At 39.7% G+C, this 27,734-nt stretch overlaps 2 protein-coding genes and 1 pseudogene across 3 annotated transcripts; 2 read left to right on the top strand and 1 right to left on the bottom strand.

Moving 5' to 3' along the window:
• Positions 1–63: 63 nt before the first annotated feature.
• On the bottom strand, positions 64–2,456 carry LOC113110508 (CAP-Gly domain-containing linker protein 1-like; annotated as a pseudogene).
• A 4,260-nt stretch (positions 2,457–6,716) lies between these two features.
• On the top strand, positions 6,717–17,927 carry LOC113110355 (titin homolog). Its single transcript, XM_026274530.1, has 3 exons — positions 6,717–6,984; positions 13,075–15,895; positions 17,164–17,927. Exons 2-3 carry the CDS (start codon positions 13,094–13,096, stop codon positions 17,605–17,607), a joined length of 3,246 nt encoding a protein of 1,081 aa, XP_026130315.1. The 5' UTR covers positions 6,717–6,984; positions 13,075–13,093; the 3' UTR covers positions 17,608–17,927.
• Positions 17,928–18,848: 921 nt separating this feature from the next.
• LOC113110357 (piggyBac transposable element-derived protein 4-like) lies at positions 18,849–27,734 on the top strand. 2 transcript variants are annotated; one of them, XM_026274531.1, is made up of 3 exons: positions 18,849–19,080; positions 25,091–26,969; positions 27,096–27,734. In XM_026274531.1, exons 2-3 carry the CDS (start codon positions 25,110–25,112, stop codon positions 27,537–27,539), a joined length of 2,304 nt encoding a protein of 767 aa, XP_026130316.1. In that variant the 5' UTR covers positions 18,849–19,080; positions 25,091–25,109; the 3' UTR covers positions 27,540–27,734. The 2 variants fall into 2 exon arrangements, with proteins under 2 accessions (XP_026130316.1, XP_026130317.1); XM_026274532.1 differs by having other exon boundaries at positions 25,056–26,969.

The raw sequence follows: 27,734 nt of genomic DNA, 5'->3' as shown, positions 1-27,734 counted from the left end.
TAACACAGGCTGGTCTGTTAAAGACAGGTAACTGCACTGGTCAGCTCATATCCAGTTTCTTCATTGTAAACGTATATGATGGGATCACTTTACCTCTAGGTCACCTTTGGTAATGCAAGCTTCCTCTACACTGAACTGCAGGTCCTCCACTTTTCTGTGGGCGCATAAAGACACTTTAATCCCCCAAATGTTTCTTCAGATATTCGGAATATTCCATGTTCTTCAGTAGCAATCAATTACTGTACAAAGTATTTTTAATTCTAAATGTTACCTCTTTTCTTCTTCCAGTTGATTCATCAGCTCCACTTTATCTCTGTCTGCAGTCTCCACGAGTCTCCGCAGCTGGTCCAACTTGGCTTCCATCTCCACAGCATACTTCAAAAAACATGCAAAAACAGAGTCTCGTTTATCATCCAAAAAATGAAGACTTTCACATTATGATGAGAGAATAGCTACTGACCTGTTCCTGCCCTGTCTGAGCAGCGCCAGCTCTTGCTGCACCTCTCCGGCATGACTTGTGGCTCGTGCCACTTCTGTCCTCTCTATGTCCCGCTCAGCCAGGAGCTGCTCGATGTGCTGCTGCTTCTCCTTTAGGGCCTCCTGCAGGGCCGTGGTGCCTGAGATCTTCCGTGCGTACCGAGCCGACGTCTCTGTGAGCTGAGAGATTATTGACAGGCATTATTTCAAATAATATTTAAAGAAAGGCATAAAATGTAAATGAAAGGTGTGGGACTGTACCAGGCCTGCTCGGCTGGGTTTGCCTCCAACTGAGGAGGTGACAGAGCTGAGGGAGCTGATGGAGGATGCGCTGGGGCTGTTCTTTAGGGTCGACCTGCGCCTGGAGGATTTGGATTTAGCGGGAGTGGTGGACGGGAATCCAATGCGGGTGACTTTGTGAGTAGGAGCGAACAGTCCATACTTTGGTAGGCACAAATATCTATGGGAGTGAAGCATATAAATATAATGCTACTCCTCGAAAGTCTGGAGTTGGCATGACTTTTAAATGTTTTAAATGTTTTAAATGTTAAAAAGACTTCATTTATTTGATCAAAAATACAATAAAAACATGGCTATTGTAAAATATTATTACACTTTAAAATAAGTGTTCTCTATTTTAAAATATTATCATATTTATTATATCTATTCATGTGTAACATATAGATATCTTTGCGATCAGTTTTGATGTGTCTTTGCTGAATAAAAGTAATAATTTCTTTAAAAAATAAATAAATAAGAAAATGACTGACCCTTAAACTTTTGAATGACAGTGTATAAGCTGTCTGTGGAATAGCTAATATATTCTTTATCATTAAGCTTACAATAAATTTCCATAAAGACATAACCCGAGGTGAAAGCCACACAAAAAAAAAACACTATCAGCCCATTTTACCATTTTACGATTTTTTTTTCCTTGGAATTGAACATAAAAAGCAAATTTTAAAATATATAGCTGAAAAAAGACCCTAGTAATCTCACACCTTAAAAGAGATATCAAGAATATCTTAAAACTCTGGTTAGATTCACCTAGACACATAAATGTGTTTTAAAACAGATTCTCCTTTTCACACGGGTTGATTTTAGGTAATTCTGGCAAACTGTGTCCTTACCTTGCACCAGCGACTGCCCCATCATTCTTGCCAAGAGGCTCGTCCAACTCAACGCCACACCAATCACCTTTTGCAAAGTCAGTTTCGCCCAAGAAACGCACAACACCTGCCTTGGTTCCACCAACCTGCGAAGTGCAAGCAAAAAAATCCTTAAAAGTTTCCACAATATGCCATGAAGACAGACAGGAGATGGGCCTTACCAGAACGCGATCAACCCAACTTCAGTTCCCGCTGCAACTTCTTGGCCGAATCTGTCTCAGACAGATTGGATGCAGACTCGCTGGTGGCTCTTGTCTAGGTTTGTGAAGTTTTGGTGGTTGCACTAGTGGTTTGAGTGACAGGAACGGGATCTTTGCAGGGGAGTGGATGTCTTGTTGGCGGGTGTCGGTGTGCCATTGGCTTCACGCTCTGGCAGGGGAGTGTGAGACAGTTTGGAGGGCCGAGTAAATATACCTCTCAAGTCCTCACACTGGAAGTAGCGCACTCCAGACACAGAGCCATCGTTTTCCCTATGGGATCATCTAGAACTATTCCCGCCCATTGGCCTGGTGCAAACTGGGTCCCTCCGATGAACTGCACATAACCCGGTTTATTTCCATTGACCCAAACTCGTTCACCAACAGAGAAATCTGATGCAGCATCTTGGGCCGTATTAGAGGTTGGGGATGTTACAGCCTTTGCACCAGCTATAATCAGAAAATAAACAAGAGCACGTCAGCACTAAATCGGTGTATTTCTTATGTAACCAATGGGTGACTCACCTGAGGTGGGTGAGGTTTTGCTTGGCGTCGCAGCTGGTTTACCAATCTTGGTTGGTGGTTTGAGGCCACTCGGCTTCCCCGTACTCATTTTCCCTGCTTTATGCACCACAAATGTGCTATTCCTGCAGGGACTGGCGATGAATAACAACACTCCCTGACCAGATAAGGATTCCCTACGTTGAAAATAGTGAATACAGAATACACATTTAGCCCAGTGCATGTGGTTTTGGAACTCTTTCAAAATTCAGGTGTGCCTTATCTTGCAGGAATAGAGACCCTAGTAGACATATTGCCTCTCTTCAATTAAACATCCCTCATACTTTAAAAAAATAAATGATACAAAGAAATTTTTTTTTTCTTGTTTACTGGCAACCAGTTGAATCAAAAGAAACTTTCTGCAGGGAGATGGAACAAACAGATCTTAAATAAGACATTTAGATAAAAACTTTCATAAAAAAATTATTATTATTATTTATTTTTATTTATCATAAAATTATGAAAAAATCCAATAAAAAAAGATTAATTATTCCAGCCGTGTGTTCCACCAAATATGCTGCAGACAGAGTTGAAGTGGTTTAAAGAGCTATGAAATGGGCATTTATTGTTTGCATTTCTTTAAAAATGCCAGTTTATAAATCTAAGACTTTGCTTCATACCAGAAATAACCTGTTGTGTCTTGTGCTCTGCAACATATTTTTCACTGCGTGAGAACATGATGTGTAGTGTGAGAGTGGCATGGCTTGTTGGACATACCAATACTTAAGGAGGGCAGTTTTTTGCGAAGGGTCAGTTGTGAAGTAATGATGAATCTTAAATAGCAACAGGTATTTATTTTGTATTGTGATATACACTGTAATGATTATCGAAAAAGGCAGAACTTAATTCTATCCACTGGTTGTTGATTGGTTGGTTGTGAGATGTGGGTGTGGCACTCTAGCATGTGCTTGTAGGAGACTGTTCTATGCAAGAGTTACACTATGCAGCAGGTTCTTTGTGTTCTTTTGAAGAATTTTCAGAGCCTGAAGAAATTGCGTATAAATACGTGCTTAAAGGGTTAGCTCACCCAAATAGCAAAATTATGTCATTAATAACTAAACAATGTTGTTCCAAACCCGTAAGACCTCCGTTTATCTTTGGAACACAGTTTAAGATATTTAGATTTAGGTCGAGTCAAGAACCGTTTCTGTCATGCAACCGGTTCTTGACTCATGAACGAGTCAATGTTTGTTCGTTATCTGGCTCGGCTCGGTGTTCATCTTCAGTTCTCTCTTCAAAGCAGTTCAGTCAGTTTACTGTTTGAGTAAATGAATTACTCCGGGATATTGGTTTGTTTGACCTCAGAGGGAGTGTCAGCCACATTAAAAAAGTTAACAGCTTAAATCATTTGTGGATTAATGCGTATTGGAGACGGGAACCGTTTTAAAGATTCAGTTCGATTTGGTGAACTGGTTCAAGAAAGATCCGGTTACATCGATTGATTTGTTCGCGAACCGGATATCACAAACTGCTGTTTTGAACTCTCTCTCACAACAGACACCACGGAAGAGAAGACAATGCTGAATAAAGTCGTAGTTTTTGCTATTTTTGGACCAAAATGTATTTTCGATGCTTCAAAAAATTCTAACTGACCCTCTGATGTCACATGGACTACTTTGATGATGTTTTTCACACAGCTTCAATGGAGGACTGAGAGCTCTCGGACTTAATCTAAAATATCTTAAACTGTGTTCCAAAGATAAACGGAGGTCTTACGGGTTTGAAACAACATGAGGGTAAGTTATTAATGACATAATTTTAATATTTGGCTGAACTAACCCTTTAAGTTCATCATGCATCACAGACAAATTAATATAAAAAACAATAAATTACAAGGTCAAAAAGGTACAAATGAAACATGCACAAATCAGTTCTTCACAAATATGTCTATAACACACATTTAGAAAATAGAACTTGTGAATTTTCATTTCATGCCCACTTTAAAAGCAAGTGGGGCCACAACTATTTGTAACTTTAATGTACAAGGCTTCCAGTGTCGACCACTTTCAGTTGTTTAAGGTGTACAAAACAGTCCGTTGTACTGCTACAAACTGGTATTTGTTATCATTCTAATTATTGTAACCATATACAAACTATACTGTTATGCAAACTGTCTTATTCACCCATGTTGTTATTCCATAGCAGCTAATGAACCAGAAGTCCGGCACATTCACAGGAAATAGCTTACTTCCGCCATAAAACATGAGGTGGGTGTGTTGGTATGGCTTTGACACAGAACATGGTACTAAATCATTATGTTTATGCATGGTAAAACCATTACTGTAAGAGAACTGTTTATACAATGCATGGTGTTACCATGGAATTTTGTTATAGACTGCTGAAGGAATAATCCATATTTATTATGATCATGATTAACATTCTAAATGACGTCACTATGGTAGTTTGGTGGGAACTGTTGTTACCATGGTAACAAAGGCTATTTGTATCAGCTAAAGACAGTTAATCCTAAGTAAAAAATCATTTATACTTGCACTAATCCACACACATGAAACACAATCCAAAAAAAGTACCATGGTAACGCTACTACATTGGCATTACGTGTCTTCGTGGAAATATACCATGGTAATATAATCTGAGACTGCCATTTCACCATGTTTTACCACCAAAGCACTTTTTGTTACACCAATTATAACACAATTGTTTATTTTATCTATTAACAAATAATCAGAGGTTATTCGTTTCATTTTAAGAAAGAGTAAATAAAGTTACTGTACTTTTGGTTCTGGTTATTATCTAAATAGTAAAAATAAGAATAATTTAATCAACGTTACCGGTCCCTTAACGTCACTAAATATTGTTATTGTTTATTTTTAGCGAGCTAAGGACAACTAGCCAAACGATTCGTTTTAAAACAAATATCACACCTGTCCACGAATATCACATTGTATTTATTAAAATAAACAACTTAATGTCAGTTTTCAATCAGTAATTCAGTGTGTTTGTGTTTCTACGTGGCTGCGACTTCACGTCACAACAAACTGTCTGCTAGCCGACATTAGCCAAAGGAGCTAAATCCTCTCAATGTAACACAAATTAGCTCAGTGAAGTGGGCTTTGGAGAGAACAAAGTGAGGATATTCTCTTACCTGAACTGTTTCAATGTGGAGCATTCCTCCGTGGTAAAGGCAAATGAGAGATTTCGTGTTTGTCTGGATGATCTCACACTAGTGATGATGATGATGATGATGATGATGGGTGAGGCAGTTCAACACAAAGCTGCACCCTAACACATTATTACAGTGACTTTTGACATCATAGTTGAATAATGTAAATTAGCAAGTGCAACAACAATTTAAATGGGGTGGCGTCGTAGAAAGTGGTGGAAACAAGAGGATTTATTAAATGATGCATGGGACTTTTGTTGCAGAAAATGTAGGCAATTGTCTAGATAGGGAGAAGCAGAAAATTAGTTGACCTGTGATAAAAATGTGTCATTTTGAGACTTAATTATTTAGTATATATATTTTTTAATCAATAGTAATGTTAACACAGACATATCTTTAATTATTGTGAATGGATGAAGGTGTTAGTGGTCTGTGACGGCCACTAGTGGTCAAATCTATTCATAAATAATAATAATATAAAAATATATATTTAAATATATATATATATATATATATATATATATATATATATATATATATATATATATATATATATATATATATATATAATATTATATATATATTATATTTAAATATAATATATAAATTCAGTAAATTGTATTATTTTTTGCATTGTTGTGTTGTCTTTCATGTATTACTGAATAAATTAATTAATTATTTTTAATCAAAGTTGAAAGACCGGAATTAATGTCGCATTTTTTTCTTTTCTGACCACAAGAGAGCGCACAGTGATTAAAGATCGAATATCAATCAATCAATCATTAACTAGCTGATATGTTTCAACACTATCTCTGATAGTAACTACTTGTCTGATAATAAACTCCATGTACCTTTACACAGGTTTAATTTATTTATTTATTAAATTAAATTTATTAGGCCTATTCTGAACCTGCAACCTATGATTTTACCATAGCTACTGATACATTCCTCAACAATAATTAAGAGATTATCAGACAGTTATGTGTATGCATAGCTGTTTCATTTGTGCTTTAGGCTATGCAGCTTATAATGGAATCCAATATTTAACTTCCCAAACACATATATAAAAAACAGCCCATGACCATATTGATTGCAACGCTCCAATATTGTCACATGCATATTCTCAAATTTCCTTATCTAACAATTGGAGAACTTCGACATTGTTCTTCAGACATGATTCCATTGTGTGCAATATCTGTATGACTGTGTGCATATGAATCACCAGAGGGCGCATGCACTGGACATGAGGACTGCTATATTTGATTCATTATTTGATTCATTATAATATTACTTATGATATGGTAATATCTGCACCTAAACGTCTGAATGCAGCGCTCGTGTTGCGTGGTAATCTGATGCATTTGTGTGCAGACCGAAAGCATCTGTGTGCAGACCGAAAGCTTCTGCAATACACGGAAAGTGCAGGATTTGTGTCCAGTACACAACATCGTATAAGGTAAGATTCAGCGCTTGATTTGCATTAAATTAACATTTTTATTCGAAATATGCGTTTCCAAACATATGTTTCATAGTATTATATCATACACACAAAAAACTGATTGCGCAATATGTGCAAAAGATCTGATGCACATGTGGAAGGATCTTTTCACATTCCAGGTGCTGCCATTTTGTGCCTTCCGTTTTGTTCGGTCATTTTAATCAGATAGGACTCCAGCAGATATAATATAATCTATTAAGGCTTGGTGACTTTTCCTACACTGTACACTAGCCATCTGAACACACATGTCTGTGACTGTGGTGTTCAATGTGGGATTAGATCGACCATTGCAAACTAAATGAATAAACAAATGAGATGTCTGAGAACAGCAATTGTGAAACAATGTCAAATAATATAAACCAATCATGCACATTAATACAGAACAGACGCAAATGAAGAATGACGCTATGACATTTTATTTCCTTCTCTTTTTTCTTTTTGTCAGTACTCAAACATTAAGAATGAGATTAAATTTATTGGCTTGGTTTTAAGAGTAGCTATAGATGCCATGCATAAAGCGACACAAATAAAAGCATACAAGCACAAAATGCAGCATATGCCACAGTTGATCCAGAGAACAGAGAGTTAGATCAGTTAATAAATAAATGACTAGAAACTGCTAGAAACAGCCACAGGTGATCATCTCTGTAAGACATGCCAAAATGGGAGAGCAAGGCAGCATATATATATATATATATATATATATATATATATATATATATATATATATATATATATATATATATATATATATATATATATATATATATATATATAATGATTCAATCAAATGATTCACGGTCCCGCTCCGAATTGCCGAACTGACTCAAATGATTCGCGATCCCGCTCCGAACTGCCGAACTGAATAAAAATGATTCGCGATTCCTAAACGAACTTAAATGATTCGCGATCCCGCTCCGAACTGCCGAACTGACTCAAATGATTCGCGATCCCGCTCCGAACTCCGAACTGAATAAAAATGATTCGCGATCCCCAAACTGACTCAAATGATTCGCGATCCCGCTCCGAACGGCCGAACTGAATAAAAATGATTCGCGATTCCCAAACCGCTCAAATGATTCGCGATCCCGCTCCGAACTCCGAACTGAATATAAATGATTCGCGATCCCCAAACTCAAATGATTCGCGATCCCGCTTTGAACTCCCAAACTGACTCAAATGATTCGCGAACCCGCTCCGAACTCCCAAACTGATTCAAATGATTCGCGAACCCGCTCCGAACTCCCAAACTGATTCAAATGATTCCCCAAACTTACTCAAATGATTCGCGATCATGCTCCGAACTGCCGAACTGACTCAAATGATTCGCGATCCCGCTCCGAACTGCCGAACTGAATAAAAATGATTTGTGATCCCCAAACTGACTCAAATGATTTGTGATCCCGCTCCGAACTCCGAACTGACTGACTCGAACACACGAGAACTCTTTGACCACAGCTGCTGTGCTTCAAAAGCTCTTGCAGCAGCTCAACACAGGTTTTCTCTGAGGTGGTCGGATCACATCAGATTGTGGTTAATCTTGCAGATCATGACTTATATACTCTTCCTCTCCCTGCAGTTTGGTAAATATAAAGATTCCTCCTTTTAACTCCCACCTCTTCTGTGGGTTTTATTGTTCTGGGTCCGAATTTGGGCTCCTAGGCTCTCAAAAAAGAAAAATTTTCAATATCAAAGGTGAATGTTATGACAACACCAGTGTTGTGATAGTTACTAAGAAATATGCATTACTGTTAAAAGTAACTTTTTAATTTTTTTTAAAAGAACTTTCTTTAATGTTCCCATTAATGCGCTTTTATGCGTTATGGTCTATACAAACACAAAGTAAAACAGAAAGTCATTTTTAAACACTATTTTGATTAAGTCAGACAAGCACAAACTGAATATTGCATATCACAAGGATTTCTGAAATAAATAACAAAACACCTGAATAATATATTCAGAATCAAAAACTAAAGTGGCTTCTGCATCATAAAAGCAGTTTGAGCCCTTAAAATGTTCCTTTCACAGCTTAAGTATGAAAACTATCAACAATGGACAACATAACACAAAACATTTTGAAATAAATAAATGAAAACAATCTGAATTATTCAGAATAAATTTTGAGAAACACACATACACACACAGAGATATATATATATATATATATATATATATATATATATATATATATATATCCTGTTTAAAAATGAAATATATGTTATCATGCTAAGGAGCTGACTGAAACCCGGTGACTATACAGTAGAGACAGGCTGCATGTTTTCAACAATGTTTCACCTGTATGAGAAAAACATACAGAGAATCAGTTTGCTGTAGACCCATCCCACATAATAATATTCATTAAAGGGGGGGTGAAATGCTATTTCATGCATACTGAGTTTTTTACACTGTTAAAGAGTTGGATTCCCATGCTAAACATGGACAAAGTTTCAAAAATTAAGTTGTACATTTGAAGGAGTATTTCTGTTCCAAAAATACTCCTTCCGGTTTTCACAAGTTTCTGAAAGTTTTTTTTGAGTATGGCTCTGTGTGACGTTAGATGGAGCGGAATTTCCTTATATGGGTCGTAAGGGCACGTCTGCGGGAAGAGCGCGCGCTCCCGTATAGCAGAGCACTGAGAGGCTGAGCACACTGATCAGAGCGAGAGCGTCGCGAAATGTCACAAAAGGAGTGTGTTTTTTGTTGCCAGGGCAAGACAACCCTGCACAGATTACCAAAGAAAAAACAGCATTAAGGGACCAGTGGATGGAGTTTATTTTTACAGAGCATCAACGGAGTTGTGCAAGTGTTTGTGTTTGTTCCCTGCATTTCGAAGATGCTTGTTTTACAAACAAGGCCCAGTTTGACGACGGATTTGCGTATCGTTTATTTCTTAAGGATGATGCAATCCCAACGAAAAAGGGTCACGATCGTGTGTTGGAACCGCAGGCGGTCAGTAAAACTGCTTAAAATATCTCTGATTCCTTGTTAGTGCTTCCGCCTCCCATGCCGGAGACCCGGGTTCGAGCCCCGCTCGGAGCGAGTCGTTGCTGCTGCTGCTGCTCTCGTTCAGTTTCAGCCTCGGGATCTGATTCTGGATCTTAAATAAATGGCTGAATCTGACTGTTAGCCATGGTTTGTTTTGGATGATGGTTTTGTCCTCACGATAATGTCACAGCTTCCAAACGCTCTCAACGAAAAAGCCTACTGGCGCTCGTGATTTTTTAGCTCCGCCCACACGTCACGCCTCCAGTCGGTCGTGTTTTTTTTTTCGGGAAAAATTGGTACAGACTATCTTTCTCTTATGAATATAATAAAACTAAAGACTTTTTGGAGTTATGAAAGATGCAGTACTACTCTATAGGTACTCAAGATTAACAAGATATTGAGTGAAAACGAGCATTTCACCCCCCCCTTTAAAGCTGTAAGTTAACACGTAGGAGCTTGCTGCATGAATCCGTGAGTAGGCTACAGTTTACAAATCCATGGGAACAGATTGCGAAAGTGTGGTCTGCGGTTGTGAGGCCGGTTGGATGTACTGCCAAATTCTCTGGTAGAGAAATTGACATTCAATTCACGGGCAAAAGCTCTGGTGGACATTCCTGCAGTCAGCATGCATGCTCCCTCAAAACTTGTGAGATCTGTGGCATTGTGATGTGTGATAAAAATTTACATTTTAGAGTGGCCTTTTACTGGGGCCAGCTAATGCACACCTGTCAATAATCATGCTGTCTAATCAGCATCTTGATATGCCACATCTGAGAGGTGAATACATTAGATTATCTCAGCAAACAGATTCTCACCGGTTTTACTTTCAATTCATAGAATACAGTATGCAAATATAACATAATAACAACATAATATAATAATAACAACATTCATTGCAAACCCTCCATTGCAGAGTCTTGAAAATAAGTTTAAAATACTCTTTCAAAAGCTCTGCTCTATCGAATTGGTAACATGGTGCGCAATGGCGATTACCTATGCAGTTTGCGGTGCCCTTCGAACAAAACATGTTCAATCCCAGATTGTAATAACACTTAAAATGGCAGAATACCCTGTAAAGTCCACTTTGCAGTCCACTTAAGCCTCATTCAGACTGTCAGCCCAAATCAAATTAGTCATATGACTAGATGTAAAATATGATAAAACATAAGCGTCATTGCAGAAACAAGCTTGTGTTGTTGTGATCCATAAGTCAATAAAATGGAAAATACAATATACTGCTAGTACTGTAGCTATACGCGTTGGAGATGGCAGCATAGAATGGCAGCATCCAACTTCCTGCATTTCTGCCACTGCTTCACATGACGAATAATACACAGTGACGGCAACTCGTTGACATGTCATATTGCAAACTGTATCTGAACATTCACATGGGGCATCGACATCATTGCTTGAGCGCATGTCTGCCTGGCTTTTAAAAAAACAGACATGATCATTTTTCATTTATCCACTGTTAACTTTCCCTAACCTGACAGCGAGCTAAGATCAATGTATGGTTAATGTTTTCGATCACGCTTGATATACCTACTGAAAGTTGTGTGTTGTTGCTTGTGTATGGCTGATTGTGTGAAAATGTGGATTGTTGTTATAGTGTTAGTACCATTGTCACAATGCTTTTTGTTTATGGTTCTTGATATCTTAAAGGGTTAGTTCGCCCAGATAGCAAATTTATGTAATTAATAACTTACCCTCATGTTACTTCAAACCCGTAAAACCTCCGTTTATCTTTGGAACACAGTTTAAGATATTTTAATAGCCGAGCCAGATAACAAACAATAGACTGACTCGTTCACGAGTGAAGAACCGGTTGCATCTGTGTTCGGATCACCAGTAGTTCTTTCGGACAGTTCGATTCAATAAACCGGTTGAAGAAAACGGTTCACCGGTTCTTTAGCGCTCGACGTAATGACGTCATTTGCGATGATTGCCCTTGACTCAAGCCTTCGGTTTAACCGCGCTCATAACATTATCACGGAATCAGTTCAGAATCAATCACCAAAAGAATCAGTTCGGTTCAGATGCCCTGTGTGTCGGTCTGCTTCACGCTGAATCACACATGCGCAGTATCATCAGCTCCTCGGTTCACGAATCTGACGCTTCTGACAGAAACGGTTCTTGACTCGTGAACGAGTCAATGTTTTGTTCGTTATCTGGCTCAGCTCGGTGTTCATCTTCAGTTCTCTATTCACATCAGTTCAGTCAGTGTACTGTTTGAGTAAATGAATTCCACCGGGATATTGGTTTGTTTGAACTCAGAGGGAGTGTCAGCCACATTAAAAAAGTTAACAGCTTAAGTAATTTGTGGATTAATGAGTATTAGAGATGCGAACCGTTTAAAACGATTCAGTTCGATTTGGTGAACTGAATGATTTGCTCGCGAACCGGATATTCAGACTGCTTTGATTTAAACTCTCTCTCACAACAGACACGGAAGAGAAGACATTGCTGAATAAAGTCGTCGTTTTTGCTATTTTTTGACCAAAATGTATTTTCGATGCTTCAAAATATTCTAAGTGAACCTCTGATGTCACATGGACTACTTTGATGATATAAAGTCGTCGTTTTTGCTATTTTTTGACCAAAATGTATTTTCGATGCTTCAAAATATTCTAAGTGAACCTCTGATGTCACATGGACTACTTTGATGATGTTTTCTTACCTTTCTGGACATGGACAGTATACCGTACACACAGCTTCAATGGAGGGACTGAGAGCTCTCGGACTAAATCTAAAATATCGTAAAACTGTGTTCCAAAGATAAACGGAGGTCTTATGGTTTTGAAACAACATGAGGGTAAGTTATTAATTACATAAATTTGCTATCTGGGTGAACTAACCCTTTAAAGAGTTTAATCTTGCCAAAGTACTCCAGTTAAAAATTAGCTGACTGGCTAACACTAGCACATTTACAGAAATATGGATTAATGTGTTGTCCTTACAAAAAAAAAAAGTTTATTTATGAACTTTTAATATTAGAGGACATTTGACCCTATCATGTGTGACAAATAAAATAAAAAATGTGACTTCCCTGAATCTTGCTTGCAGTTAATTCTGTATCTATACAATGAAGAGACGGTTTAGTGATGTGGAGTCCCCGGTTCATTTATACGAGTCCAGTGAAGAGGAAAGAGACGCAGCCCTGTATTCTACAAGTGATGGAGGAATTGAAGATGAAAGAAAGGTGACTTTACATACAAATGATGGAAGGACCTTATGTGCAAGTCATGGAGTGATGGAAGAGGAACGAGACTCGACCCTATCTATGACAATTGATGGTGGGATGGAAAAGGAAATAGATGCAACCCTACATACAACAAGTGATAGAGGGAAAGAAAAGGAAAGAGACACAACCCTACATATGACAGGTGATGGAGGGATGGAGGAGGAAATAGACACAACCCTACATATGACAAGTGATAGAGGGATGGAAAAGGAAAGAGACACAACCCTACAAATGACAAGTGATGGAGGGATGGAAGAGGAACGAAATTTGACTCTACATACAAGTGATCTAGGGATAAAAAAGGAAATAGACACAACCCTATATTTAACAAGCGATGAAGGGATGAAAAAGGAAATAGATGCAACCCTACATACAACAAGTGATCAAGAGTTGGAAGAAGAAAGATACACAACCCTACATTTGACAAGTGATCTAGGGATAAAAAAGGAAATATACACAACCCTACATATGACAAGTGATGGAGGGATGGAGGAGGAACGGAATTTGACTCTACATACAACAAGTGATCTAGGGATAAAAAATGAAATAGACACAACCCTACATATGACAGGTGATGGAGGGATGGAAAAGGAAAAAGATGCAACCCTACATTCAACAAGTGATCGAGAGTTGGAAGAAGAAAGATACACAACCCTACGTAAGACAAGTGATGGAAGGATGGAAAAGGAAAGAGACACAACCCTACATATGACAGATGATGGAGGGATGGAGGAGGAACAAAACATGACTCTACATACAACAAGTGATCTAAGGATAAAAAAGGAAATAGACATAACTCTAAATATGACAAGTGATGGAGGGATGGAAGAGGAACGAAATTTGACTCTACATTTAACAAGTGATGAAGGGATGGAAAAGGATATAGATGCAACCCTACATACAACAAGTGATCAAGAGTTGGAAGAAGAAAGATACACAACCCTACATGTGACAAGTGATGGAGGGATGGAGGAGGAACGAAATTTGACTCTACATACAACAAGTGATCTAGGGATAAAAAAGGAAATAGACACAACCCTACATATGACAAACGATGAAGGGATGGAAAAGGAAATAGATGCAACCCTACATACAACAAGTGATCAAGAGTTGGAAGAAGAAAGATACATAACCCTATATGTGACAAGTGATGGAGGGATGGAGGAGGAACGAAATTTGACTCTACATACAACAAGTGATCTAGGGATAAACAAGGAAATAGACACAACCCTACATATGACAAGCAATGGAGGGATGGAAGAGGAAACCGATGCGACACTGCATACGACAAGTGATGGAGGGTTGGAGGAGGAAAGAGACACAACTCTACATACAACAAGTGATGGAGGGATAGAAGAAGAAACACATGTTACCCTACATACAACAAGTGATGAAGGGATGGAAGAGGAAAGGGATCTCGATGGAGAAGCAGAACTGGATATGGAGCTCTCTGATGAAGTTTCTGAAACAGAGGACAATACAGAGTTCGATCCAGACTACCACTCTACTGATGGAGAAGAGTCAGAGGAAGAGTCAGAGGTCACTGCTGACACAGAGACAGCTTATCAGTCCAAAAACGGAAACATATCGTGGACTTCAAAAACTCCGCCTCAGAGACAACAAGGAAGATTTCCAGCTCATCGTATCATCAGAATGACCCCTGGACCAACCAAGTTTGCATGTGCCAATGCTAAAGATATAATATCAACATTTGAATTGTTTTTCCCAGATGATATTAAACAAATTTTGATTGAAATGACCAATTTAGAGGGGAAACGTGTGTTTGGTGCTGCCTGGAAGAACCTGGACTGGACAGACTTACAGGCCTTCCTTGGTCTGTTGCTTCTGGCAGGCGTGTATCGATCCCACCATGAGGCAATGGGTAGCTTATGGCATGGTGTATCGGGGAGGGCAATTTTTCGTGCTACGATGCCATTGAAGACTTTTCGAGAATTTTCTAGGGTCTTCTGCTTTTATAAAAAAGATGAAGAGCTGGACCAAAAGAAAAGTGACAAGCTGGCACCAGTAAGGAACATCTGGAATAAATGGGTCCAACGCCTGCCATTCTTATACAATCCAGGCCCAAACGTTACTGTGGACGAGTGCCTGGTCCGTTTCAGAGGTCGCTGTCCCTTCAAACAATACATGCCGAGTAAACCGGGCAAGTATGGAATTAAAATTTGGGCAGCATGCGATTCCAGATCGAGCTACGCGTGGAACCTGCAGATCTACACTGGCAAAGCTGCCGACGGCAAGTCAGAAAAGAACCAGGGAATGCGAGTGGTCCTGGACATGACAGATGGTCTAGAGGGACACACCATCACATGTGACAACTTCTTCACGTCGTACGCCCTCGGCCAGGAGCTGCTCCGAAGGAAAATGACCATGATTGGAACTGTCAGATCAAACAAGCCTGAGCTCCCACCTGCGCTCCTGTCAATGAAGAACAGGACACGATTATCATCCATGTTCGCCTTCACTGATACGCACACTCTTGTGTCCTACTGTCCCAGAAAAAATAAAAATGTGCTTTTGATGAGCACAATTCACAGAGATGACAAAGTAAGTGACAAAGATCACAAGAAGCCAGAGATAATCCTAGACTACAACCACACCAAAGGCGGAGTTGACAACCTTGACAAGGTATTTTGCTACTTTGTATTATTTAGACATGTTCTGCATGAAGTGATCTATGTTTAAATGCTAATTATAGATATTTTTTCTTTATCATTAATCTATTACAATCAGACATACGTCATAATATGTAAAGAAATATCTGTCGCTACTTTGTTTTCTTTCCAAATTTAAAGCCTGGTTTCACAGACAGAGCTTAGACTAAGCCAGGATTAGGCCATAGTTCAATAAGCAAATGTAAGTATTTTAACATTAAACATTACTGGTGTGCATCTTGAGGTAAAACAATGGCACTGACATATCAGTCAGTGGAAGTTTTTTTTTTCAGGGAAGACACTGCAGGCAAAAACACTGTTTTTCATACACCTGTCAAGTTTGAGACTTTGGCCTTTTTTATTTTTTATAAAGTGTTTTTTCAGACTAGTGGAAAGAAAACATTCAAAAGACACTGTTAAGTGTTTCTTTTATAGCACTTAATCTGTGTCAACAGATTTAAATTAAAATGCATATTTGTATAGGTCGTTTTCTCAGAATGAGTTTTTCTCCTACACTGAGCCATACATTTCCACTTCAGTAGCACTTACATATACAAAACTTTACATTTTTAGTCCTGTCTATATCCTGAATGTTTTTACACAGGGATTTGTTCAAATATCATTTGCTTGATTATATACAACATTTTATTCCCCAAACAATTGTCGAAATACAGTGTTTTCTGATTTATGGAGTGAACAAAAAAAAGAGATACCCCAAATTCCCTCTGTAAAAACATTTTTTAAAAATTAAACCATTTAGAAACTGACTTCATCCAGTGTTTAGATTTTTGTACTAGAAATGTATTTAAATCAGTGCATATTTCATTAAATAATGCCTTATTTGCAGATTAAATCAAACATTTTAGAAACTAGCAATACATTTTTTTCTGCAATTATCAATGTAATTAATCAACTGAGTAAGTAAGGCGATATTTGTTAATTTCTTTACCCTATTCACCTGCAGTGTCTCACCTTAAGTTGAAACAGCACAGATTTAAATTTTAGTCTTGTACTAGGCTTAAGCTTTGTCTTTGAATGTGGGGTAAGAACAAATGGCACAAATAAAGTGAATTCAGTTGTCAGCTGGTGAGCTAAAGCAATGCTAAGATCATGTGTTGGATTGCCAGGGAAGGCAGAAACTGATGAAATTTAAATGTATACCTTGAATACACTGTCACTTTGGATGAAAACATCTGTCAGATGCACATATTGTAAATGTTTTGTTTGTAATTTCACTTTCAGCTTGTTGGCACTTACACCTGCCAAAGAAAGACAGCTCGTTGGCCCATGGTGATTTTCTTCAACATGTTGGACGTGTCTGCCTACAATGCATTTGTATTGTGGACGGAGATGAATCCTTCATGGCACAAAGGGAAAACCATTAGAAGGAGGCTCTTCCTGGAAGAACTAGGGGAAGCTCTGGTGGCTCCCTTCATGAAAAGACGGCATTATGCTCCCCGCACGCCAGCCTCTCAGAATATGGTGATGGAAGCAAGAGCTTGTTCTTCTACAGCCAAAAAACCTGTCTCCTCCCCAATATCAAGCCCCAGCAAGAGGAAAAGGTGTCAGGTCTGTGAGGCAAAGAAGGACACAAAAACTAGTATGATATGCAGTCAGTGTAACATTTACATTTGCAAGACACATGCTATTATAACGTCTTACTGCTACGCATGCAAGAAGGTTTAAAGGGATCATATGATGCAATTTCAAGTTTTCCTTTCTCTTTGGAGTGTTACAAGCTGTTTGTGAATAGATAAGATCCCTGAAGTTGCAAAGACTAAAGTCTCAAACCCAAATAGATATTCTTGATTAAAGTTAAGATTCGTCCATGCCTAAAACCCCTTTTTTATATGCACCCCTACATGTCTATTGATGTGGGAAGATTTGCATAATGCCATAGAAGGCATAACTTTATCCTTGCTGTCCCCGCCATGTTGTGAAGATGCTGTGTGTTTTGTTGCAAAAAATGAAAATACTTTGTTTGACCTAACATTTCCGTCACACGCTTGAGGTAGTCGGCCAATCACAATGCACTGGATAGCTGGCCAATCAGAGAACACCTCTCTTTTCAGAACGATGAGCTTTGTAAAAATCGACACGTTTCAGAAAGGCGGAGCATGGAGAAGAAACAATAATGCACAGTATGTGGAAAATGTGTTTTTTGAGCCTTAAACATAAAATGTCATTACAACAAAGACTCAAAATTAATGTTCTGTTTAGCAACGTGATATCACCCCTTGAAACAAAACTTGGCTTATATGCTGTTTGTTTAACAGTTTTTATAGCACTTATTTTCCTGCTGCTCACCCTAACCCTAACTCTTTACTAACATGTTTACCACTGGAAAATATATGCCATTTACTTATCTAATATTTTCATTAGTTTACTTCATCAGAGTCACTGAATATTTTTTTAATAAATAAAAGGCTATAAAATTATGTGTGCTCTGTGTCTTGTCAGTTGTTTCAAATGCATATATATTCCAAAATTTTCAGTTTAAGGAAATGTTTACTATATTACATTAGGAAGAGTCTGTAATGAACAGTGTCTGATGGTTAAATTGTGTAATTAATTTTATAATTTATTCATGCTGCATGCATTACATATTACATTTGTACATTACAAAAGATACTCTATGATATACAGTCGCATGGCTCCTTAAATGGGGAATGAGGAACTACCACCTTTATGATTTTTATATAAGTATTCAAATTTAAAATATTAGTTTAAAATATTCAATCGTTTACATAAAAAAAAAATATATAAAATCGCCCATGACGCTATTGATTTCAAAGGGTCAGTTTTTGATTGAAATAGTGTCGTGTGCATATTCAATAAATCCCTCATAGCGCATTCGGGGAGTATCGAAAATATTCTTCAGATAATGATTCCGTTGTGTGCAACATCTGCATGACTTGACTGTGCATGTACGTCACCACAGTGCGCATGCGCTGAACATGAGGACTGCTGCTTTACTGATAGATTGCAATAATATGGACACAGCAGTAGATTTTGCAGTAATCAACACATGGATTTTTTCGTCTGGATGCAGCGCTAGTGTTGTGTGCTAATCACATGCATCTGTGTTCGTCACGCAGACGGGAAGACCAGGAAACCAAAGGACTGGATTTGTGTCCAACACGAAACTTCTTGTATAAGGTAAGATACACACAGAGCCTGAATTGAATTCCTCACCGACGTTTATTTTTGGCCTAAGCGATTTACGAATGTTATGATGCGTTTCATCGTTTTACACCAAAAGAAAACAGCCTACATCTTTTCACAATACAGCTGATGCCATTTTGTTCGTTTTAACCCTCTCAGTTCCGTTCAGTCAATGTACGTTAAGCAGGTACAACTTCCTATATATAGCCTACATAAGACCTGGTCGATTTGAACCATTTACATACACATTGTGTATTGTCGCTATAAAAAGAAAGAAAGGTTCGCCTTCCCGGTGGAATACAACAGAGCAATTCGTAAACAAATTGTCAAATAAAATCGACCAGTAAGGCACAATTTAAGACACAAACAAAGACATGAATGACAGTATAACACAGTAATAACAGGACATTTTTATTAAACGTTGTCCAATGTGTGTGTGTGTGTGTGTGTATATATATATATATATATATATATATATATATATATATATATATATATATATATATATACATTTTCCCAACTTAAAAGCAGTATAATGTTGTCAGATATCCGATTTGCAGTGATGTCATGTTTACTTGTGTTAAAATGTAACTGTAAATGTTCTGCAAGGCAGTCACAATTTTTAAAACCAGCTGAGTAAACTAAAAGCACAATGCTCATTGGCTTAGAACAATCTGACATTTGGTTAATGTGTAAAATCTGTACGTTCAACTTTGGCTGCAGCTTAAATGAACACTCCACTTTTTTGAAAATAGGCTCATTTTCCAACTCCCCTAAAGTTAACACTTGAGTTCCCTCTCGAGGCGGTAACTCAACATTACGTCAGCTAAGACGTATATGGGAACTCTTCCCTTCTCCACTTTCACTGAAATCTTATTGGCTAACGCCAGCTGGGGACAGCTGGCCAATTGACGCGAAGCATGCAAATACTGGCGGGTCAGCGGGCAGTATAAAATTCATGGGTGCGAAAATTACGTCAGAATCTCTTTCTTCACGCTAGAAGTCTTATCTAAGTCATCATGGAAGTTGCAATAGAGGACCACTCACCCTGTTTTCCTTTCCGCATCCGATGGCTGCTAATGCTAGATTCGGACCTTCACCAGTTCTGTGGGACCTGCCTGGGTTTCTCACACGGACCACACGTGCGCCAGTGCGCCCCCTCAGAGCCAGTGGCTCGGAAAATAGCGGGAATGAGGCCCACTGCCGCCAGCGAGCCGCTGGTGGGCCCTCCCCCGCCCGTAGATGTGGTGGACAATAGCTTCCGCCCCGCGAACTTCGTCCTCTTCGGAGCTGGCGAGCAAAACGACTCCATGTCGCTTTCGACGTCGGAAAAGGTTTGGAAAAAAAGACCGCCCTGACCAAGAGGGCCCTGCAGACATCCAGGAGGAGTTCATCAGGGTCTTCGGAAAGGCCGTCACAGAGCTGGGTTTCACTTGCAAAACGCACCTGACGAGCCTGTGGAAGGTAACTGGACTCGTGGCTCCTCCAGTCGAGCTGCTACCAGACGGCATTGAGGCATGCAAGAGCTCGTGGTGAAGTTGTGGGCTGAACCCCAATCGGCCCGCACCCACTCTGCTACGCAGGCCATGTTCACGCACGAGGATGGGGCGGAAACCCTCCCCCCGTCGAGGAGACCGTTACAGCACACCTGTGCCCGTCTCCCTCTGCATTTGGTTCGGACCACAGCCTGCCTTCCAAGCCGTGCAGTTCACGGCCCTTAGACGAACAAAGCCTATACTTCTGAAGGAAGACAGCTTCTGTTCTTCAGGGCAATACTCTAGGTGTTTCAGGCAGACGGCGGCACAGTAGCGCTGACATCATCAGGGATCTGCGTGCGGCAACTGATCTCGCGCTGATGGCTACTAGCGCTCTGCTCAGCCATTTCATGGGGCTCATGGTCGTCCTTACAGGCACCTATGGCTTACCCTAGCTGTCCTGGAAGACGCGGACCGTAGCACGCTCCTAAACATTCCAGTTGCTCCCTCAGGCCTCTTTGATGACGTCATGGAGCTCTTCTCAGAGACGCAGAAAGCGCGCCAAGACGATGAGCCACACGATACCCGTCGCTCACTCCAGCCTTCATCTTTGAGGTTCTGCTCTTGTGCACCTCGTCAGGCTCTAAGACTAGCTAAATAGCCCACCGTGGCACCCTGCTCTGAACCGGATGCTCGTTTCGACCGAATCCAGCAGTGGTAAGAGCCTGGGAGGAAACGTCAGGGTCAGTTGAGGACCCCGCGCCGCGAGAGAGCCAGCGCGCCATCGAGCCGTCTCCCTGACGTGACGTGATTATCCCCTCAACATCAGAGCTCATTCTGCGAGGACAATATAAATGCTTCCTGATGGGCCTGGTCTAGAGGTATGTCTGTCCAGTATTTGTGTTTTGCTGCTGGCTGGTCTTCCCAGAACACAATCGCCAGGTTTTACAAGCTGGATGTACGCTCTGTAGCGTCACATGTACTTTCGGTGAGTTAAGTTTTATTCATTCTGTAATAACCAGCTATACAGTAGTTACCATGGCTGCTAACTCTGTGTTATGGATTATATGGTTTATGCAGTAGTCACCGCAAACGCCGTCGACTCTGTTTAACTCTCATGCTCAAGTGCTTATTGCTTTGTGTCTGCCCTGGCTAGTGCAGATTTGGATATATTGCTTGAAATTATGCAAATTTTGTTAGGCTCGGAGCAGATGTCTCAATGGTCTAGTTCCGCCTATCAAATGCAAGCACTCTTAGCGACACGGCTATTGGCTAGAACTGTACTGCTTATGTGTGGGGGTGATTGACTCCGTTCAGGGCTTATCTTCACTGCTCTCACGGCGGGATTTTATACAGTTCCCATATACGTCTTAGCTGACCTAATGTTGAGTTACCGCCTCGGGAGGGAACGTCTCCGGTTACTATCGTAACCTCGGTTCCCTGAGAGGCGGGAACGAGACATTACGTTAGCCGCCGTGGTCGCTGTTTGATCAGCTGTGCTAGCGTTCAGTCGTGATTCTGACGTAATTTTCGCGCCCATGCATTTTATACTGCCCGCTGACCCGCCAGTATTTGCATGCTTCGCCTCAATTGGCCAGCTGTCCCCAGCTGGCGTTAGCCAATAAGATTTCAGTGAAAGTGGAGAAGGGAAGAGTTCCCATATACGTCTTAGCTGACGTAATGTCTCGTTCCCGCCTCTCAGGGAACCAAGGTTACGATAGTAACCGGAGACGTTTTACTGTTTTCTAATCCATTCAGTCGATCAGCTGATATTACGCAGCACCTGAAAATAGTCCCCAGCTACTCTGCTATAGAGCTTGGGAAACTACGTCACTGCGCATTGCATTCTGGGTAGTCGCGGCCATTTTTTGGGACACGCTTATCAGTAAAAGTGAAAGTGACATGACATACAGATCAAGTGTAAGATTACATATAAAGAAAAACTCAACAAGGAAGAAAAGATGCAGTATTTAGAAAAAAATCAAGACAATCAACGAACTCAATCTGCACGAACACAAAGAGTGATCAGATGATCTTAAAGAGCTGCCGCTCGTAACCTTCCCCAATGTGTTTTCTTACCTTGTTTGTAGTGTCAGAGCGTACACCTCTGATCAGTTTAAAAATGATAAATCTCTCGAGTCTCACCTGCAATTTACAAATGGATGGGTGCAGAACCTACACATTTTCCGCATCAATGAGCGAGTTACACGGCCCCTTTACATTTTAATATGCATTATTGTAAACTGTACAAATTAACCTCAGTGTGTTATGATGCACAAATAAAGAGATACAGAATTGATCAATTATGCCGTTTAGTACTGTAACAGGTGGTATGCAATATGCATAACACTGATAATGCAGGAGATGTGGTTCATGCATAGGTAACACTTAATGTAAGTCTGTCAAATCGATTAATCACATCCAAAAAAAAGTTGTTTATATAACGTACATTTCTGTATATTTTTATATATATATAAATTCACATACATACGTGTGTATATATCAGACCAAAGGGACAATCCTTCTTTTCCTTCTTACTGCTGTTAACCAAGCTATGTGACGCAGCTTTGTTAACTCGGAGACCTGGGATCAAGGTGCGGTTTTCCAGCGGGAAAGCTGAAAAATCGCGCTCCATTCAAATTATTTTTCCATGCCGGTCATGAGTACGAGTATGGCAGTTAATTACACAACAAGGTTTTACCATTGTAACTAATTTTTTAGCTGTAGAGAGCAAACAAAACAGTCTATTATCAATCCAATCCAATACATACAGCAGCGCCCGTGTCCTAAAGTCCCAGAATGCATTGCGTTGCTGACGTCATGTTCCCAGACTCTACTGCTGCAACTACACACACTAGCGTGGGACTATTTTCAGGCGTTGGGTAATATCACTGCGCCTGCTGCACCCATGGTAGAAAATCTCAACTTTTCATTTTCCCTCTGTCGTAGTACACAATGTAACTACAGAAAAGTCAGGTTTTAAATAGGAAAAATATAGAAACTCTTTGGTCATTTTGGAGCGAGATGCTAACGGTCTAATGATTTATGCTAAGCTAAGCTTAAAGTGCTATCACCAGACGTAGAGATCAGCTGAATGGATTCAAAAATGGTAAAACTCAACTGTTTAACTCTAGTGGAGTTGGAAATTGAGCCTATTTTTATTTATTTTTTTGAAGTGGAGTGTTCCTTTAATTCAACAGATCAACAAGATTTGCCAGAAGGTGCTGCTCATGACATCCCTATCCCTAAGCAACCTTTAAACCTAGCTAGATCAAACTCAACCCATTAGGCCTACTTAGGTGGAGCTGGATTAGGTCAAATTCCACGCATTTCACCACTTGAGATTTGCTGCTTGCAGTCGGGGGCAGTGTTGAAAATGTAAAGTTGAGCACTATTTACTTCCTATAGTGATGCTTGTGTGGTGTTTGCTACTATATTAGGTGAAATGGATCAGATGCAAAATTTGTCATAAACATAGATGTTGAACACTTTTTATTCAGTACTTGATGCATTGCTTAATACAGTGCCTGTATGTACAAGAATAAAGTTAAGAAAAAGCTCATTCTATTTAAATTCCAACGAAGTGGTTGACAACTTCTCCATTGTCTCAAGATGGCCAGTAGTTCTAACCAATATGCACTCCTTCAGGTTAGATGCTGATCAGTTTGTAAAGCGATGCATAAGTCGAACACACCTAACCATTTATCTCTACTTTATTTGTCAAAATCTGTTTAATTATGTGTGAGGAGGGCCGCATAATGAAATTACTATCACACATACCGATGTAAATGATTAGATTTAAAGGGACAGTTCACCCAAAAATTAACATTCTTTCATTAATTACTCACCCTCATGTTGTTCCAAACCCTTAAGACCATCTTCGGAAAAGAAATTAAGATATTTTTGATGAAATCCGAGAGCTTTCTGACCCTCCATAGATGACAAAGGTACTACCATGGTCAGTGCACAGAAAAATAGTGAGGAAATCGTTAAAATAGTCCATGTGTCATCACTGGTTGAATCATAATTTTATGAAGTTACAAGAATACTTTTTGTGCAAAAAGAAAGCATGGGTCGTGACAAAATTGCACCAAGGAGACGTAGAGGAGAAGAATTGTTGAGTAATTTAATTTTTGTATTCTTTGCACAAAAAAAAGTATTCTCATAACTTTGTAAAGTAACAATTGAAACACTGATGTCATATGTATTATTTAACGATTTCCTTTCTACGCTTCTGGGCGTGTTAGTACCCTTGCAATCTTTGGATGATCAGAAAGCTAAAAATATCTTAATTTGTGTTCAAAAGTTGAACGAAGGTCTTACAGATTTGAACCAACATGAGGGTTAGTAATTAATTATAGAATTTTATTTTTTTGGGTGAACGATCCCTTTAAAGGAAAGCATAATCTGGCACATTCATGAGCTTTTAATTTTCATAGTTAGGACAGCAAAATGTCCTCCCAAACTGGTTTTAAATACATGTTTTATTGTAAGGTTATAAATGTGGCTTCCTTGGACCTTGCTTGCAGTTCATTCTGAAGCTGCACAATGGAGAGACGGCCTAATGTTGCTAAGAACCCGGCTCTTCTATTAGAGTTTAGTGATGAAGAAAGTGATGTGACCCCACAAGTGAAAAGTGATGGAGTTATGAAAGAGGAAAGAGATACAATCCTACGTAAGACAAGTGATAAAGGGGTGGAAGAGGAAAAAGACAGGACTCTTCATACAACTAGAGATGAAGGGATGAAAGTGGAAAGAAATGTTTCCCTACATATGACATGTGATGAAGAGATGGTAGAGGAAGCAGACGGGACTCTCAATATGATCAGTTATGGAGGAATGAAAGTAGAAAGGGATGAGTTCCTAAATGCAACAAGTCATGGAAGTATGAAAGGAGACACAGCCCTACATATGACAAGTGATGGAGGAATGCAAGAAGAAAGAGATTCAACCCTAGATACAACAAGTGATGGAGGAATGGAAGAGGAAAGAGACGTGGCCCAACATATGACAAGTGATGGAGGAATGCAAGAGGAAAGAGATTCGACCTTAGATACAACAAGTGATGGAAGAATGGAAGAGGAAAGAGACGTGGCCCAACATATGACAAGTGATGGAGGGATGGAAAAGAAAAAATATGCGACCCTACGTACGACAAGTACTGAATGGCTGGAAGAGGAAAGGGATTTCGATGGAGAAGCAGAACTGGATATGGAGCTCTCTGATGAAGTTTCTGAAACAGAGGACAATACAGAGTTCGAACCAGACTACCACTCTACTGATGGAGAAGAGTCAGAGGAAGAGTCAGAGGTCACTGCTGACACAGAGACGGCTTATCAATCCAAAAACGGAAACATATCGTGGACTTCAAAATCTCAGAGAAAACCAGGGAGATTTCCAGCTCATCGTATCATCAGAATGACCCCTGGACCAACCAAGTTGGCACGTGCCAATGCTAAAGATATAAGATCAACATTTGAATTGTTTTTCCCAGATGATATTAAACAGATTTTGATTGAAATGACCAATTTAGAGGGGAAACGTGTGTCTGGTGCTGCCTGGAAGAACCTGGACTGGACAGACTTACAGGCCTTTCTTGGTGTGTTGATTCTGGCAGGCGTGTATCGATCCCACCATGAGGCCATAGATAGCTTATGGCACGCTGAGTCTGGAAGGCCAATTTTTCGTGCTACCATGTCACTGAAAAGTTTTAAGAATTTGTCAAGGATTTTCTGCTTTGACAAAAAGGGCAAAAAGCATAGCCAACAGAAAAAAGACAAGCTGGCACCAGTAAGGACCATCTGGGATAAATGGGTCCAACGCCTGCCACTCTTATACAATCCAGGCCCAAACGTTACTGTGGGCGAGTGCCTGGTCGGTTTCAGAGGTCGCTGTCCCTTCAAACAATACATGCCGAGTAAACCGGGCAAGTATGGAATTAAAATTTGGGCAGCATGCGATTCCAGATCGAGCTACGCGTGGAACCTGCAGATCTACACTGGCAAAGCTGCCGACGGCAAGTCAGAAAAGAACCAGGGAATGCGAGTGGTCCTGGACATGACAGATGGTCTAGAGGGACACACCATCACATGTGACAACTTCTTCACATCGTACGCCCTCGGCCAGGAGCTGCTCCGAAGGAAAATGACCATGATTGGAACCGTCAGATCAAACAAACCTGAGCTCCCACCTGCGCTCCTGTCAATGAAGAACAGGACACGATTATCATCCATGTTCGCCTTCACTGATACGCACACTCTTGTGTCCTACTGTCCCAGAAAAAATACTAATGTGCTTTTGATGAGCACTTTCCACAGAGATGACAAAGTAAGCAACAAAGATCACAAGAAGCCAGAGATAATCCTAGACTACAACCACACCAAAGGTGGAGTTGACAACCTTGACAAGGTATTTTGCTACTTTGCATTATTTATTATTTTTTTATTCAAGGCCATATGCCACATTTAAAGTGAAATTAAATGTCAGATGATAAGCTAAAGCTTTGGTGTTTTGTGTGTGTCATTTTGTTTCTAGCTTGTTGCTACTTACACCTGCCAAAGGAAGACATCTCGTTGGCCCATGGTGATTTTCTTCAACATGTTGGATGTCTCTGCCTACAATGCATTTGTGTTGTGGATGGAAATAAATCATTCATGGAACGAAGGGAAGAAATACAGAAGGAGGCTCTTTCTGGAAGAGCTAGGGAAAGCTCTGGTGGCTCCTCTCATGAAAAGACGGGAAAATATTCCCCGCACTCCAGCTTCTCAGAATATGGTGATGGAAGCACAAGGAAGCACTTTGCCGATCAAAGACAGTTATCTCGCACCAGTGACCCCAGGGAAGAGGAAAAGGTGTCAGATGTGTGACCGAAAGAAGGACACAAAAACAAGTTTGACATGCAGTGGGTGTAACAAATACATTTGCGGGTCACACGCTGTTATGACAGCTCATTGCCAAGAATGCAGCACGAAGGTTTAAACAAGATTTAACCATTGCTTATGTACTGTTTGTTACTTGGTTTTCTGACATTCTTTTTTTATTTCTTTACTACTTGTTTACCATTGCAAAATATGTCATGTTTATTACCCTTGTTTTGTTGACTTTTTTCTTTATTAGTTTGAGGCATTAGAATTACTGAATAGTCATGTTTTAAATAAATGATAGGCTACAAAA

The sequence above is a fragment of the Carassius auratus genome, chromosome 10 (assembly GCF_003368295.1).
Source record: "Carassius auratus strain Wakin chromosome 10, ASM336829v1, whole genome shotgun sequence".
Lineage (NCBI taxonomy): Eukaryota > Metazoa > Chordata > Actinopteri > Cypriniformes > Cyprinidae > Carassius > Carassius auratus.
Note: the sequence above shows the minus strand (reverse complement) of the source record. Positions and strands in the feature narration are given on the sequence as shown.